Raw genomic sequence first — 14561 nt, 5'->3', positions numbered from 1 at the left:
TAATACCCTGGGATATATGCAAATGAGACTATGAAGGAGGTTACATGTGCTCCACCCCTTCACTCTACTCGAGGCCGCAAAAGGGAAGAGTTTGGCAAACCACCACACCCCACCCAATCGAATAAGTCGGGATTGATCCTCATAGCTCCCATCTTCACCTGGATCTTCGCTTGGTCTTGGGCTTGTCGCAGTCCAGAGCGATTCTCCATACCTTATTACCATTATCATTAATAACAATACCCAGGGTAGAAGATTAAACTGTTCTAAGCGTCGTCCAAATGGCAGCGACCGCAATTTGCAGCGCCGCAAAGGACGAAATTTCTAAGTCGCTTTCATTTTGAATGGTGGTCACACTTCATCCTTTCACCTACAGACCCAGAAGTGAGAACCTTTTGGTAGCTTTCATTTGAATCCTGCCACACTTCAAAGTTCATTCACAAACTCAACAATTAGAATCACCGGCTTTGTACGGAAAAACTAACTGCCTCATACTGCAGTAGATTTCGTCCGCAAACTCAAAGACCTTTTACAGAATGATTCAGTGCATCGTATGCACATATTGCTGTAGTCATAGTAACATTAAAATCTGTTCCATGAAAACGACATCCAGTTGTTTATCATATCGTGCCAAAAATCTGTTTTTTAAGTAGAAATTGAAGGAGTTCTTATGAATTGAAGTTCTTTTAAATAAACACAAAGAAATTTCAAGTGGTTTTGATGAAAATCGTAACTCATTCCATATGGCACTTTGTTATCTGGAGAAAGATGAATACGGAAGGCCACACAGATTTTTCTCTCATTTTTATCTCCAAACTGCAAAGAATGTTGTCTGTCGCCACCTTTGATTTTGTTTTAAGAGATATATTAACTGACATCTTGGTGAAGATGAAAGGTGACATAATTTTCAAATTAAGGCGGTAAAACCTTCCCCAACAATTTCCGTAAACAAGAAAACCAATACGGGGAAATCGTGATTGGAAACAGCTTGTTAGAAAGCGGTGTCATATTGCTTCCGTGAGAAACTTTTGGATTTCAGTGAGCCTAGAAAGTTAATAATACCTTAATACAGCGTATTAAACGACACCACGGAAAAGTGCTGCTCATTAACTCTTCTCTTTGAAAGATCCGGACTGTGCGATTTCATCCCCAGACTCGGTAGTTGGAATCACTTTGTACCACAAAACTGACAGCATGAACTTCCTTACAGCTTTCATTTGAATAGTCACGTGATAGGATTTTAACCATCTAATGAAAACTGAGGTAAACGTTATCATTTTTTTTTTGCTGATAACTATGCGATCTTTTACATTGAAAAGTGTAGTAGCATTTTATAACGTGTGCCGCTATTTAGTATTTTCTTCGTACCTTATAATTTACATCCTGGGATTAATAGCGACAAAAATATTTTTGCAGTGTTTTGAATTGGTCTGAATCGCAATTTGGAGTTTTGGCAAAACAGCCCTTGCGCAAATGAACTTCGTCAATTATTCTTGGCAACTTAAGTTGCGTGTTTCTGTGATGAATAGTTTGTCAGTAGCGTTCGAGGCTTGTGTTAACATGTACTTTTCTTTACAAAGAGGGAAAGTCTAATTGACTATTTTGAACAAATCCACGAATTTAGTAAAACGAATGTTATCATTAGCGCACACTCTTAACGCCGTGTCAGGGATTCAGTTTGGGCGAATTGCTTGATCGAATTGTTTTCTTTGTGTCTTGGGTTAAAATAGACACATCCGTGTTGTTTTAACGCCACAAAATACTGTCACGTAAACGTTATTTTTGTGAGAGTTCATTTTTAGCACCCACAAATAACATAAGAGGATTCTCCAATTTGTTGAATTCCAGAACGTTCCAAGAGCCGTTGGTGTATGTTTGTCCTCGACTTAAAGCATCTTACGCTTTGTGAAAACCGCAGTCTTTCAAAACAGGAAAATATAAGCTGGTTGTTTGCTTAAACCTTTCAGCTCATCTGTCACCTTTTGAGTTTATGGATGTTTTCTGCCAGAAACCACTGTTGTGATGAAACTTGTGGGCATTCTTTTTCAATCGCATTAAGGATTTCTAGATCATAAGTTCAAAGAGCGGAGCCGACTTGTTTAAAACCCGATTAGCGCCGGTAATCCTGGGTTAACTATCCGTTGCCATGGTAGTTAACCCAGATTAGCACTGATCGGGTTTCGAACAACTCGGCCCAGAAGTTAATCAGGGACCTCACGATCAAAGACCATGACGTCCGCAAATGACGTCATGTATAATATAGCCAGTTTTTGTGATAATTCCAGTTTGTTCAACTTTCACAGACTATCCAGAAACCGAATTGGGAGGAGCAGTGTTGAAACTGACAAAGAAAATAAAGCATTCGCTGTTGTGTACTCCATCTTCTGTAGAAGTTGATATTCTGTAATTTCACCTGCAGATTGGCAGAGAACAGGAAAGAAATGTAAAGAAACTTCGAAGCCCACGTACAGAGCCATTGTTTTACTCATATAAGTCTATTTTTTGATGCGGTTCTCGCTGACTTTGCCGTCCTAGATCGTAAGGTCGCTATTTACTGCAGGCGCCGGGTTCGAAATTGAAACAGTTTGTTATCTTGAAGCGCGTCCTTTGAAGGGCTTAATAATGTGAAACAATTGTTTTTTTCGATAAGGGATTATCTTATATTCCTTATTAAAGTGTTTGCGTTTGCCGGTAAATCCTTGTACGGGCTTGCGGCAAAGAGATTTCCAGGCAGCTTTCTTGAAATTCGAGTCCCTGAGTTATGCGATTTCACTTGTCTGAATTCTTCGAATTTGATGGAACTAATCTTCTTGCAAACAAGCTGCTCATTGCGTATTTCTTTCAAGGGTTTAACAATTAAAAATTCCACCGAGTATGCACGGTATGATGTCGTCACTTAGCTGACCAGTGTTAAAACGCTATTTTCCTGTAATTTACTCAGAGCATTCGGCCACTGAAATACATTTTCCTTTTGTCTCGCCGCCAACGTGCACATCTTGTTCTTTTCATTATATCTTCTTAACATCTGGGACTGACATACTTAACCTTAGCTGAATTAAAGTATCTTATTTCCTCTGAACCAGAATAAACTTACTAAACAGATGGAACGAATTTAGTGTTTAAAAAAAAAGGGAAGTAGACTCCGAGGAACGACCAACAGCCAACACTGTTCACTAATTTTCTTTAAAGCTTTGAATTTTTTCCTCCGGTTTTCGGTTGTCATGTTTCATATTTTGAATTAGTTTTTTTGTACAAATTGATACTTTACTTGGGCTGCCATGCGCGAAGCCGTGAGTTCAAGTCCGGCCGGGCCAAAAAAATCACTCCTTTTTTTTCTTCAGATTTTGAAAGTGTGTTTGCTTGACACCTGACTGGCAAAATTTTGAGCTTTGACTTTTATCCGTGTACTTATATACCGTGTATGTATACTCCTCTGGAAGAGTGTATGGGATTATCATTCGAGTGTTCCTTCAAAGTGCTGCGTTTTTTTTTTTTTTTTTTTTTTTTTTTTTTTTTTTTTTTTTTTTGAAAACTGGCAGGTCTAGCCGGCGAGTTCTGACAAAAGGAAAGCTCCCCGGCTTAAACCCTCTGATAGCGTTGTTACATGAAGCCATCATCGTTTACTTGACATAACTTTTGTATTTTTTCCAGTTCTCCGGTATGCGAAGCTTACTCTGGTGGCTCGTTGTGCGAGCCTCACTTAAAAGGTCAGCGGGTTTTCGTCGATCCATCAATTCGATCGCAGGATCAGACGGGCAATCGAGTGGCCCTAAACTACGAGATGCTCAAATCTTATGTATCTGTGAGATGCAAAGCCTTCGTTCTTCCAACTCTTTGTAACTTCGCCTTCCCGCCGTGCGATCCCTCGTATTCCGAGCCAACGCCGAAGAAGTTTTGTCGAGACGACTGTTTAATCCTGAAGAACAGTATGTGTAAAAAAGAGTTTGAACATGCAAGCCGCTTAACAATGGTATCGCATCTGCTTCCCAATTGCTCTAGTATGCCGACTGTTGGAGACCCAGGTTACAAAAAATGCATACGAGTGGTCAATAAGGGTGAGTTGACCTTATCACAACCAACTGCTTATCTTTACTAGCAGGGCTCAGGAGACACTTTGTAATATTACCGGAAAATTTGGTTTTATCAAGTGTGTTGATAAAGGTCGATTTACCACCGTGAACGATTTGGGAAGCTGCTGTTTCGAGCGTTAGCTTCCCATATCGTTCACAGTGGTAATTCGACCTTGTTCAACACGTTTGATAAACCAAATTTCCCTGTTTCACTCTCCCACCGACGCAGCACCACATTTTCTTTAGAAACTAGAAATTTGTTCACTTTGTAATGTTAGCTGTCTGTATTTGCATCCAGGAGTTATGTTAAAGTTGATAGGGTTTGAGCAGGGGATCAGTTCGTGACGCTTATTAACATCGGCGTTGATCTGGCTACTCAGGGATGCGGAAAGATAGTTCGGTTGTTGGCGGCATAGGGAGGTTGGGTATGGGATAGATCTCGCCTATGCTTATTTCCCTTTCGTAAACGGTCGTTGCCGTTTCTCAGAACGGTCGTTGCCATTTGAAACGGTCGATGCCATTTTTTAGCTCTGAATTACACTCATTAGGTCTAAGAACTCAAAAGGTTGCGGTTACTGGGAGTTGTGTCTCGCTGGTCATATGAGTTAGGGTTCGGGTTAGGGTTCTGTTTAGGGTGAGGGCTAAGAACCCGAGTTCGAATATTGAAATTTTCGGACTCTCTTTTTACCTCCAGTTGTTCTTTTATAAATGTTTTTTTTTCCTTTTTTGTCTTAATTTTTGTTAATATTTTTTCTTAGTTTGTTTCTTTTAATTTTCTTTGAAGTGAAGTGTATATTTGACCGTTATAAATGGCATCGACCGTTTTAAATGGCAACGACCGTTTCAAATGGCAACGACCGTTTACGAAAGGGAAATTTACCTCGCCTATACTCCCCCTACTTGAAATTGTGATATATATATATATATATTATTTTTTTTTTTTTAAAGGTTCATTCGTTAATTCTTTTCTTGTTGGTTTTTTTTCCCACTGATTTGTGATTTGTTTTAAGTTGAAGATATCTCACAAAGGTGTCCTTTGGGCCGAGAAAAATATGGCACTCACTATCGGTCATGATATCACATTAACCCTTTAGAGTATTTGGTACGTGTAAGGCGTAAGGGTCTGTCGTTATGTCAATAAATTTCATGAATGTTTGGACAATTGCTCAGGAAAGATCCTTTTGTATGAGGATAATTTAATCTTACAATGCTGCCCTAGTTCATGCATCTAAGGTAGCTAAAATAGTCACTAGACCAGCAGGGTGATTTTATGAGTTTCGCGCAAATCACTATTTTATGTTTTCAGGTTCCGGACCGAGGTTCAAAGTCCATATGAACGATATTACCATGTTTGAAAACAAGCCAGTCATCATCAAATGCAGATTAAGCCCGAAGCGCATCAAGGCGAACATCACGTGGTATAAAGACGGCCATTTAATCGGCGATTCGCATCGCACTTACAAGATTATCGCAAATCGTTGGGGATCGAGGGTCAGGATTCGAAAAGCGAAAGTATGGGATGCCGGGCTATTTGAGTGTGTGGTTGAGGGACCCGGAGGGACGGTAACTGCGCAGGCGCAGTTAAAGATTCATGGCTCCATTCTGCCAACCGCAGGTAGGATTACTGTTTTTATTCTTTGATCAGTTTAATTTGTGGGAACATGAAGCATTCCTTAGTAAGGATCTTAAAGTAGTACTATGACCAAAGAATCCTTTATCCTTTGTTCTTCGCCTTTTGAAAGTGTTTTTGCCTAACACCTAACTGGCAAAACTTTGAGCTTTGACTTTTATCCAAAGGCTGTTTACTTTGGTTGTAAGTTTTGGATTTCGCTGTCCGCCATTACTCGCGTTCAAAACTGACCGATGAGACCTCAAAGGGTTGGATCTAGTGAAAGTGATGTCATTTAGTCACTAGCTTAAAATTTCAGCATGTGAATGCAGCTTGTTATATACGCAAGACGTGAGTTCAAAAGTCTGAAAGCGCGGAGTGCTCGTACTGAAAATTAATTCAGCCGCGTACACACGCGTTGCATTCTCAAGCTGCTGTGTCTTTGACGTCATTTACTCATCGATCCAGCTCTCTCAAGATATTAAGGTTAGCAAAAAACCGGTTTCTTTTTTTAAAACAAGGCTTAAAACTTGGGTCACTTTGTGTTAAGTTAACATAGCTTAAGTTTGAAATCCAGAGAAAAAGAAGAATTGATTTTTTGGTCATTGTAACACATCGCATTTTGCTGACGGGCGAATAGCGCCCACAATATTTGCTTCGTTTGCTCGAAGCCTGGTCAGCGCTACCCGTTGCCGGGTTAAGAAGTATCAAAACCTATAGGTTTCCACGGTATTTAACGCTGGTTAACTCTAACCGTGCTTCGAGCAACCCGGGCCGCAGTGCTAGGTTTCAACATTGATTTTCCTCATATCACTAGCCTAAATCTTAAAAAAAAAACTTAAAAGTGCTGTTCCAATATGTGTAAAGGTTTGTTTTAAAAATATGTTATTTAACATTCAGTTCTCCTTTAAACGGTTTCCGGCAACATTTGCCCAATATTCGTTCCACAAAAGTTCATTGAACGGATGTTGTTCAAATGTTGCAAGCAAAAACAAAGTTGTGTGGATGTCGGTCAAATCGCACCAACAAAGGAGCCAGCACTTTGATTGCGGGATCTAAGATCAAGAAACCAGACTCTGCCGTTCAGATTTAGGACCTAATGTGAACACGCTTGTTGTCTACAAATGTTGAACGAACTGTTCGAACGGGTTCAACATTTTCCATAACAAAAAAAAAAAAAAATGTGGAATCGATGTTGAATAAAAGTTTACTGAAATCAGTTTAAATTTGATTGAACACGCTGTCAACATTTTGTAACCTTTCAACGGTGTTGAACGACCTGTTCAAAGGCACCCGGCAACATTTGGTTATGTAAGCAAGCTGATTCAAATGTTGAAATCGTTTAAATAGGACTTTACCATTACATCTGTTGGTTCAATGTGACGTTGACATTGCTTTCGAAGTTTCTTGAACTCTCCCATTCAGCATTAGTTCGTAGCCATACCATTATTTCTTTTCTTAGAAGTGCTTTTTTCAATTTGTTTCACAGATATAAATGATTCTTTCTCGGAAGGTAAGGAAACCGTACACTTGTTTTTCTCAATACGTTGTTTTCGATGTGATGAGCAGTTCATCTAACGGAGATTGGTCTTTTCTTACTTACGCTAATTTGTATTTGAGAATCATGCGTTTTTTAGCTCCTGTAATTGCTGTATTCAAAAGTAAAGTTGTTCATTCGATCCATGAACCATTCAAGGAGACGAAAACGTTTTTAGTGTCAAGTTGTAATATGCACTATATAAATGCCCACCTTCAACCGACAGGCTTTTCGACCGTTTGTTTTTTTTTATGGAAATTCGCATTGCTTATCGTAGTCATCTGATTGGATGAATTTCAGCTTTGGCGGGATTTTCATATATGAAAATTGTTCCACGGCACACAATGCCTGTACTGTGAACGAGGGCCTTGGAGCCTAGGCACTTGTTCGAGAATGTTTAGTGACCGTGAGGGTGACATTTTATATACACGTGACATGTTCACCTCGCTAGGTCTAACGCAACGTTATGTATTGGTTACAAAGTGTCGGAGTATTTAACAATTATTCTGCGAGGGCGCGCTGGATATGAAGTGATGGATAACGCGCCGAGTTGGTTATAATCACTTTATATGCAGCAAGCCTGAGTAGAATAATTGTTTTATTAAAAACTCCAGGATCAACTCTTCCATGTTGATTTTATTGGCACAAACGGCTTTTGTCGGCCATTTTTTCTCAGACCTGCAAAAATGTTTTCAGTTTGCTTAATTGCTGACGCGTTCCTTGACCATATTAGGTACAGTAGGTATATGAACTAATAGCCTGTGTCCGGCGCGCCGATGAAAATACTGGAAATCTGATATCCGTTGTTAAGTTTTACTAAATAAATTCTAAGAAGTCACAACTAAGTCAAGCAAATGAACCAATCCAATTTGCGGGAAAAATAAATGCAGCCCCAGCTGGCGAAGCGCGAGAAAACGTGGGTGCTGCGTTGGTTCGCTTTCCTGTCGATTGGTGGAGAAAGCGGCGCGAGATTTGTAAGTAAATTAATTTGCGTTGTTTCGCAAATTTCACGGCTATCGCGAAATTGCTTTCAACACTTAAATCCTCGCTCGTGGCTAACAAGGAACATTCAACAGCACCTCATTGTTGCCAGTTCAAAATGCTCTCCTTATGAGTATTATGTAAGTAAATTCACGAGGACGTTCTGTAATTTTGAAAAAGGAATCTAATTAACTTGCTTTTTGTTATGATCTTACGTCCCCGCTGACGCAATCCTATAAAAAATCTCATCGCAAAGTGACGTGAGCGGGTCGGGACGAGTTGACGTACCCTGCGATCAAAGAGTCTCTTTCGAAAGAAGTCTCTGCTCGCGGCCTGCACCTTCTTTGATGCAGTTTCGACTGGTCAAACCTGATTTTTTTTTACAACCTCGTGGCAATTTTTAACTGTCTAAATTCCCATGAGTATTTCCTCTGCATGTCGCTTACAGAAACTAGTCTGCCAGAAACCTGTATTTAGGAAGATCGAGAGAGAGTCAGCTCAGTCTCAGGGTAGAGTTGACGCCGAACCCGCTCGAAATGCTTTTGAGCAACAATCTTCTATTATGGCATCATAAAATGAGCTTTCCGGCGGAACAAGAATCTGAACTTTTCCGTGATGAAAACATTAACATTTTTTGGCCGCCGTGCACAAACAGAAAGACAACGTAAAATCGCCTGGTTATTTGTTTAAATACCTATTGACTGGTATAGGTCGCACCGGACGGGGAAATGTTTGACTTTCGGTTTGTACGCCGTGAATACCTCCCCGTTCGGCCTTCTCACTCAGTCAATAAGTGCTTATTATTATATGACTAGCTCCGTGAGCGGGCAAGATGAACCAAATCGCGCGCTCTGATTGGCTACCCGAGCGGGCAAGATGGAGCGATACTGCCCGCTCGGGATTTCTCGCTTGGTCCCGCAAGATCAAAGATCATTTTTTGGTGTTTCAAGTCATATAATAAATCCTTTATTGACCAAGATTGTTCGGTCAAGATGACTGAATATTGGCCAAAAGAACTTGGCCAATATCCAGTCATCTTGACCTCACGCTTGGTCAATAACCCATACATATCGGCCCTTTATCTTGTACCTTTCTCTTGCGCGCGCCTTCAGTTAGGTCGACATTGTCGTCACCAGAGCCTCGGATCTTACGTCTGCGCATGACCCGAGACTCTGGGAAACTCTGCGAAGGAGAACGTGCGCTGTAGGGTTCTTATTGGCAACAATTGGCTATTTGAACCTTGCGGCGCCTGCTCACTCGTCGTGCTAACATGTATGCTTCAGTCAAAGACGCCTTTTCATTGCTCTTCACGAAAACCAATGAGAAGACACTTTGTTTCAGGCTTTCCCCAGAGCTCTTCTCTCCCTCGGTCATGCGCAAAAGAGAAGAGCTCTGGGGTCGAGATTGTATCCGTTTAGATATCTCCCTTGTTTTTTGTCTACTACTTATCAGTACTTACCTGTTTATTTCGTCTTTTTTTAGAGCCGCGCAGACAAAATGCAACCGAATGGTAAGTTTCCTACAACTTTTGACTTAAATCACTCCTTACGAATGTTTTGTGGGTAGTGCACTGTAAGTGCAAACAATATCTATATTGTCATCTGGGTTGTCTGAATGAGTAAGTGAGTTAGTGAGTGTAAGATTGTAAAAAAACGTTAAGAGAAGATTCGGAAAAAGCCTTTAACCACCAAATACAAAAAAGAAATCAACTAAAAAAAATAACTGTGATAATAAAGATTATATGCCTTCGTCAGGGCTTAAGTGACAGTCCAATCGAGATTCGAACCCTGGACATCCCTCTGAGCGGTCAGTGGCGTTTTTACTTTATTGGCTAACCCAGACGTCGGTTAAGCAGGTATCGGAAAGACCACAGCACGTCGTTCTCACTATTGTGGGTCGGGTACTATTGCCGATTCGGCGACACGTGTGTTTTAAGTTGGTTCCAACTCGGCTCGTCATGACCTTTTTTCGAGCACTGTGACTTTCCTCCTGTTAAGCCCTTTAACACCCAAACCGGTCTGAACCGGCCAGACTTGGTATTAGAGAGTTTAAGCAAAGACAACGGCTACGGCAACAAAAACGTCAGTCTAAAATACAAGTTAGCGCTATCGCAAGTATTTCGCGATTATTCCGTCTTGTTCACCTTGCGCAATACAGGCGAACTATCCTGTAACTGAATGGGTACGAACGGTTTTAAAGTCAAAACAGAAAATGACTTTTTCATTGTTTTACGCTCACGTTGTCGTCAAAACCTAAAATTTGGTGATTTCACGTTGTTGTTTTGTGGAGTACGGCAGAGAAATGCACGGAAATTCGTGCTGCACGTGCAGCACGATTATTTTTCCTTTTTTAACCAATAATATCCTTGCTTCGTGGCGTTGCCGTAGCAGCCGTAGTCTTTGCTTAAACTCCCTATTTTACTCTGTCTAACGCCAGACGATTTTACTCGTTAATGGGTTAAACCTAACATATTCAAATTCCCATTTTAGCTGAGTTTAGAAACCCATATCCACCCCGTTGAAGTGCCTTTGCTTAGTCCCAATGTCCATTTGCTTGCAGGACATCCTCGCCTTCTGGCCTGTGTGAAAGATATCGCGGTAAAGCATGTGCTGACTTTATGGGAAATCAGACCATCTGGGTGAATTACCGAGGCCATCAAACAATAATTGAGTATAAACTGGCAAAGACGCTTAAGTTTATCAAAGAAGGTCATCAGGTGTCTGATAGGTAAGGTAACAGCAAACGACAAAAGGCCTTCATGCAGTTGCTGGGATACTCATAATTCACCAGTGTTACACACTCTAAATGGGTAATACCCATCCGAGTCATCCAACCATGCATGCACCGTATTTAGGTCTAAGCACCCATTTTGAATAGTGCTGATAAACTGTGTTTTAGTCTAAACGCCCATTCTAAGTAAGCGCCCATCTTAAATCGATTAGCTTTCAATGTTGGTAATGGGTCTCTATTTAAATATTATAAAAATTCGTCTTCATTCAGCAGCGTGCTTCGATGGTGTGGTGGTTATCGATGATTCCTTACGCGAGGCTAATGGACTAGGTTCAACCTTTTTGTCATCCATGTCCGTCGGTCATCTTAAACAAAAAATTTCCTCTTTTTCCCTTTTTTTTTTCCTTTTTTTTCCTGATAGAAAATTTTTAAGTATAGGGTAAACTTCATGTAATTGAAGTGAAAGAGGAAACGCATATTTAATGAGTTGCTTGGATGACTCGGATGGTCATCTGAGATGGCTTGCACTCACTGATCTAAATTTAGATGATATGGCTATTACCCATTTAGATTGTGTAACACGGGTGCATAATTGGTCCCTTGAGGAGAGGTTTTTGACGCCCGTTCCTCGATACCAGAAGCAAATGACCTTAAAGCCCGTTACTTGCGACTCATTTCCTTGGAACAAAGCTGGGAATTTTTGGACACCAATTTTATGCCCAAATATGGACAAGATTAAGATCGAAGCTGCACGCGCGGGAAAATGCACGAGCTTCGTTTCATCCAAATAAGGAAGTTTTTTAACTAAAAGAAAATTCCAGCTCTGAACCAGAGTTAAACGCTTCAAGATCGTGAGCTTCTGCCGATACTTAAGGACGTTCGCGCGAAATTTTTTCAACATTGATTTTCTTCTGAAACTTTTACCACTGTAAGATGATGAGTTAGTTATTTCAGAAATGTAAAAAAAATGGGGGGTCACCGACTTCGTTTTGGAGAGAACATGTCCGGAAAAAACCCAAAATGTGACAAAATCGGGCTTCGTTATCAAATAAGGCCAGTGTCTGTAAACCCAAATATATTGCAATTAAATCTTTGAAGTGAAATCTTCTCTGCCAAATATTGTTTAAGTGGACTAATTAAGTGAATTAAGTTCACTGGTGAGGTTCCCTTAAAGATCAAGTTCGCATTTAGCGACCACAGTTTCACGCGCCTTGCAGCCGCAAGATGGAAGGATTTGATGTCCTGTGAGCAGAAATCTTGAAATTTTTTGAACTTCCCACATTGATTTTTTGTTCATTTTTGGACAACGTGGAGATAATTGTAAATAAAATCCGTTTCTGGAAAGAAAAATAGGGGTCACCGAACGTCCAAGAGCGTTAAATCCAGGCAAAGCTATAGCAATGGCCTTTTACCCTATTAGTTCTCATTTTATTACTTAGCGCGCGCGCTCGTGTATGACGTGGCGTGTGCATTTGCGTGCGCAGTAAGGATGCGCAGAAACAATTGGTGCGAACGTCCTTAATTCGCTGCTTTTTGACTCCGATTAAGCATTCAGCTCGGTTTTCATAAAGTGGCCCTTTCTTGGGCCAACCTTCAAATTTACAAATTGAGACTCCCCGTTCTCCTTTGGCTGTTTCGAGCACTAGCCAATGCATTCTCGTCTCCAGAGTTCGCTTTTCTTTTTGGTCAGCACCAAGAACACGGACTCTGGCCACAGCCAAAGCAGGAAGTCCGCAAATCACGGACTTCCGGCTCTTCGGCGCATTCTCAGAAATTTGAACAATAACGGTCTTCAACGGTTACAACATTATATCGTTACCGTGACTGCCCGTATTTTTGGCTGTGGTCAGAGTCCGTGTTCTTGGTGCTGACCGAAAGAAAAGCAAACTGGGAGGACGAGAAAGTAGCCGCCAATGCGCAGTATTGGGAACTCACAGATTTTCAGGGCCTATCTTGCATGCTGGGGACTATTCGGTTTGCCCTGCAAAAAAATCTTATTTCATCACGTAAGAAATCCTTCTTTGCTTAGGAATGTTTGGAAATAAGCTAGTTGACCTTTTCCATTTAAACGCCCAAAAATCTTGGTCAACATCAGTTCCCCGTTTCCTAGTTGCTGTTTGTGACTTTGCCAAAACGAGTTCCAAATCATGCAATGAAAATGCAATGAATATCAAGCTAATTTCCACTTCAATGGTTTTTCACCAAGACTCTCTTTGAAACGGTCACAAATAGAAACATTACAAGGCTTCCTTTTTTGTTTTGATTGACAGCTGTTTTAAGTATGGGATACCAGCTATGTGTTACCACATTTTTGAAACCTGTGATAATCAGAGCCTTGGTTCCAAGCCCCGGTTATGTCGTGAGGACTGCTTTGCTCTCTACTCCGACGTTTGTAAAGCTGAACTTCAGTTTGCGGGAATGGACCTAAAGTATAAAGCTGTTCTCCCAGACTGCCACATTCTTCCAACGCGCAGCGACAAAGACCATTCCTATTGCACTCCACTTGGGATTCCAGGTTAGATGATGAAATCCGTAACAATTTCATCCCTGAAGCGGAAAGAATTTTAGCGTGAAGTTTTACTTTTCAAACGTGAACGGTTTGTCCTGTTGTGTGTCACTTAAACCAATGTCGGAATCGTTGGCGGTTATGTCGCGAAATTGACATCGTTTTTGACGGAATACCAGCTTGTTTTGTTGACGTGCTCTGAAAGTTTTCAGGTTTTCCGTGAAAGCGGAGATGCTTATGAATCTGCCTAGGAGAGCAGGTGAACAAAACAAGCTGCTATGCCACCAAAAACGTTGTCAATTTAACGACATGACCGCCAACATTTCATTGGTCATGAGTGACACATGACCGGACAAACCATCAGCGTTTTTCGTGAATAAGGCCTATTGGTCCCTCAGCGGTGAATAGAATTGTCACTTAGAAGTTAATCATCGTGTGAGTGAGACATTCACAAAGAATTAATGACCCTTTGATCTATGTGTGGGTTGTCGCCGCAAAAGACGGAACAGTCAAATCAGCCCACTGCTTAGGGTGCAAAGCAGGGCTCTCGGAAACGTGCTCGCATGTTGCAAGTGTGTTGTTTTATATCGAAGCGTAGACGAGGATTCGCGGTAAGTTGGCCTGTACCCAGGCCAAGTTAAATGTACGTGGTTGTTGCCATAATTTGTAAAAGATGTCCCATATGCAAAAATGCGCGACATAAATTTGACCTCCGCCAGAAAACTTAAAGCGGATTTGGATGAAAAAATCGATAACTTAGGAGAGGCTCAGGCAACATCCTTCACCGGCAGCAGAAGAGAACTAACAGTACAAGTTCCCACGGAGACTGAAATGAACACCCTTTATGAAAGTCTAGACAAAAATTTTTTTTAGCTACCTGGACAGCTATCTCACATTGTAAACTAAATAGTTTTTGAGACACACAAAAAGGCTTCAGGTGTTATTGCTATTTATTTACAAAATAAACTGTTTCAACCAACTGGCCACCAGTAAGGTTTGACAAATTAAAATACTTCACTTTCATTGCTTTACAAATCGTAATCCCCTTAACCCTTCACTCCCAAGATCTGAAATTCAATTCTCCTAACTGATGACCATACAAATCTTTGTTCTCTGTTCTTGAGAATTTGG

General features: G+C 40.8%; 2 protein-coding genes across 6 annotated transcripts in view; one reads left to right on the top strand and one right to left on the bottom strand.

The window, feature by feature from the left end:
- LOC137973894 (tyrosine-protein kinase transmembrane receptor ROR2-like) overlaps positions 1–14561 on the top strand; it is a 75827-nt gene that overhangs the window by 52078 nt on the left and 9188 nt on the right. For all 5 annotated transcript variants that reach the window (XM_068820787.1, XM_068820791.1, XM_068820788.1 and 2 more), the window contains 6 exons: positions 3649–4052; positions 5374–5682; positions 7166–7189; positions 9677–9704; positions 10754–10921; positions 13195–13439. In XM_068820787.1, coding sequence (XP_068676888.1) covers positions 3649–4052; positions 5374–5682; positions 7166–7189; positions 9677–9704; positions 10754–10921; positions 13195–13439 — 1178 coding nt within the window. The remainder of the gene's footprint in view (positions 1–3648; positions 4053–5373; positions 5683–7165; positions 7190–9676; positions 9705–10753; positions 10922–13194; positions 13440–14561) is intronic.
- Positions 13449–14561, bottom strand: part of LOC137973895 (uncharacterized) — a 5221-nt gene continuing 4108 nt past the window's right edge. The window contains exon 2 of the mRNA XM_068820793.1: positions 13449–14561. This exon is cut by the window's right edge and continues 2541 nt beyond it. The gene's annotated coding sequence lies outside the window, so the exon portion shown is untranslated.

Source organism: Montipora foliosa, chromosome 10 (genome assembly GCF_036669935.1).
Source record: "Montipora foliosa isolate CH-2021 chromosome 10, ASM3666993v2, whole genome shotgun sequence".
NCBI lineage: Eukaryota > Metazoa > Cnidaria > Anthozoa > Scleractinia > Acroporidae > Montipora > Montipora foliosa.
This window is presented reverse-complemented; position numbering and strand designations above follow the sequence as displayed.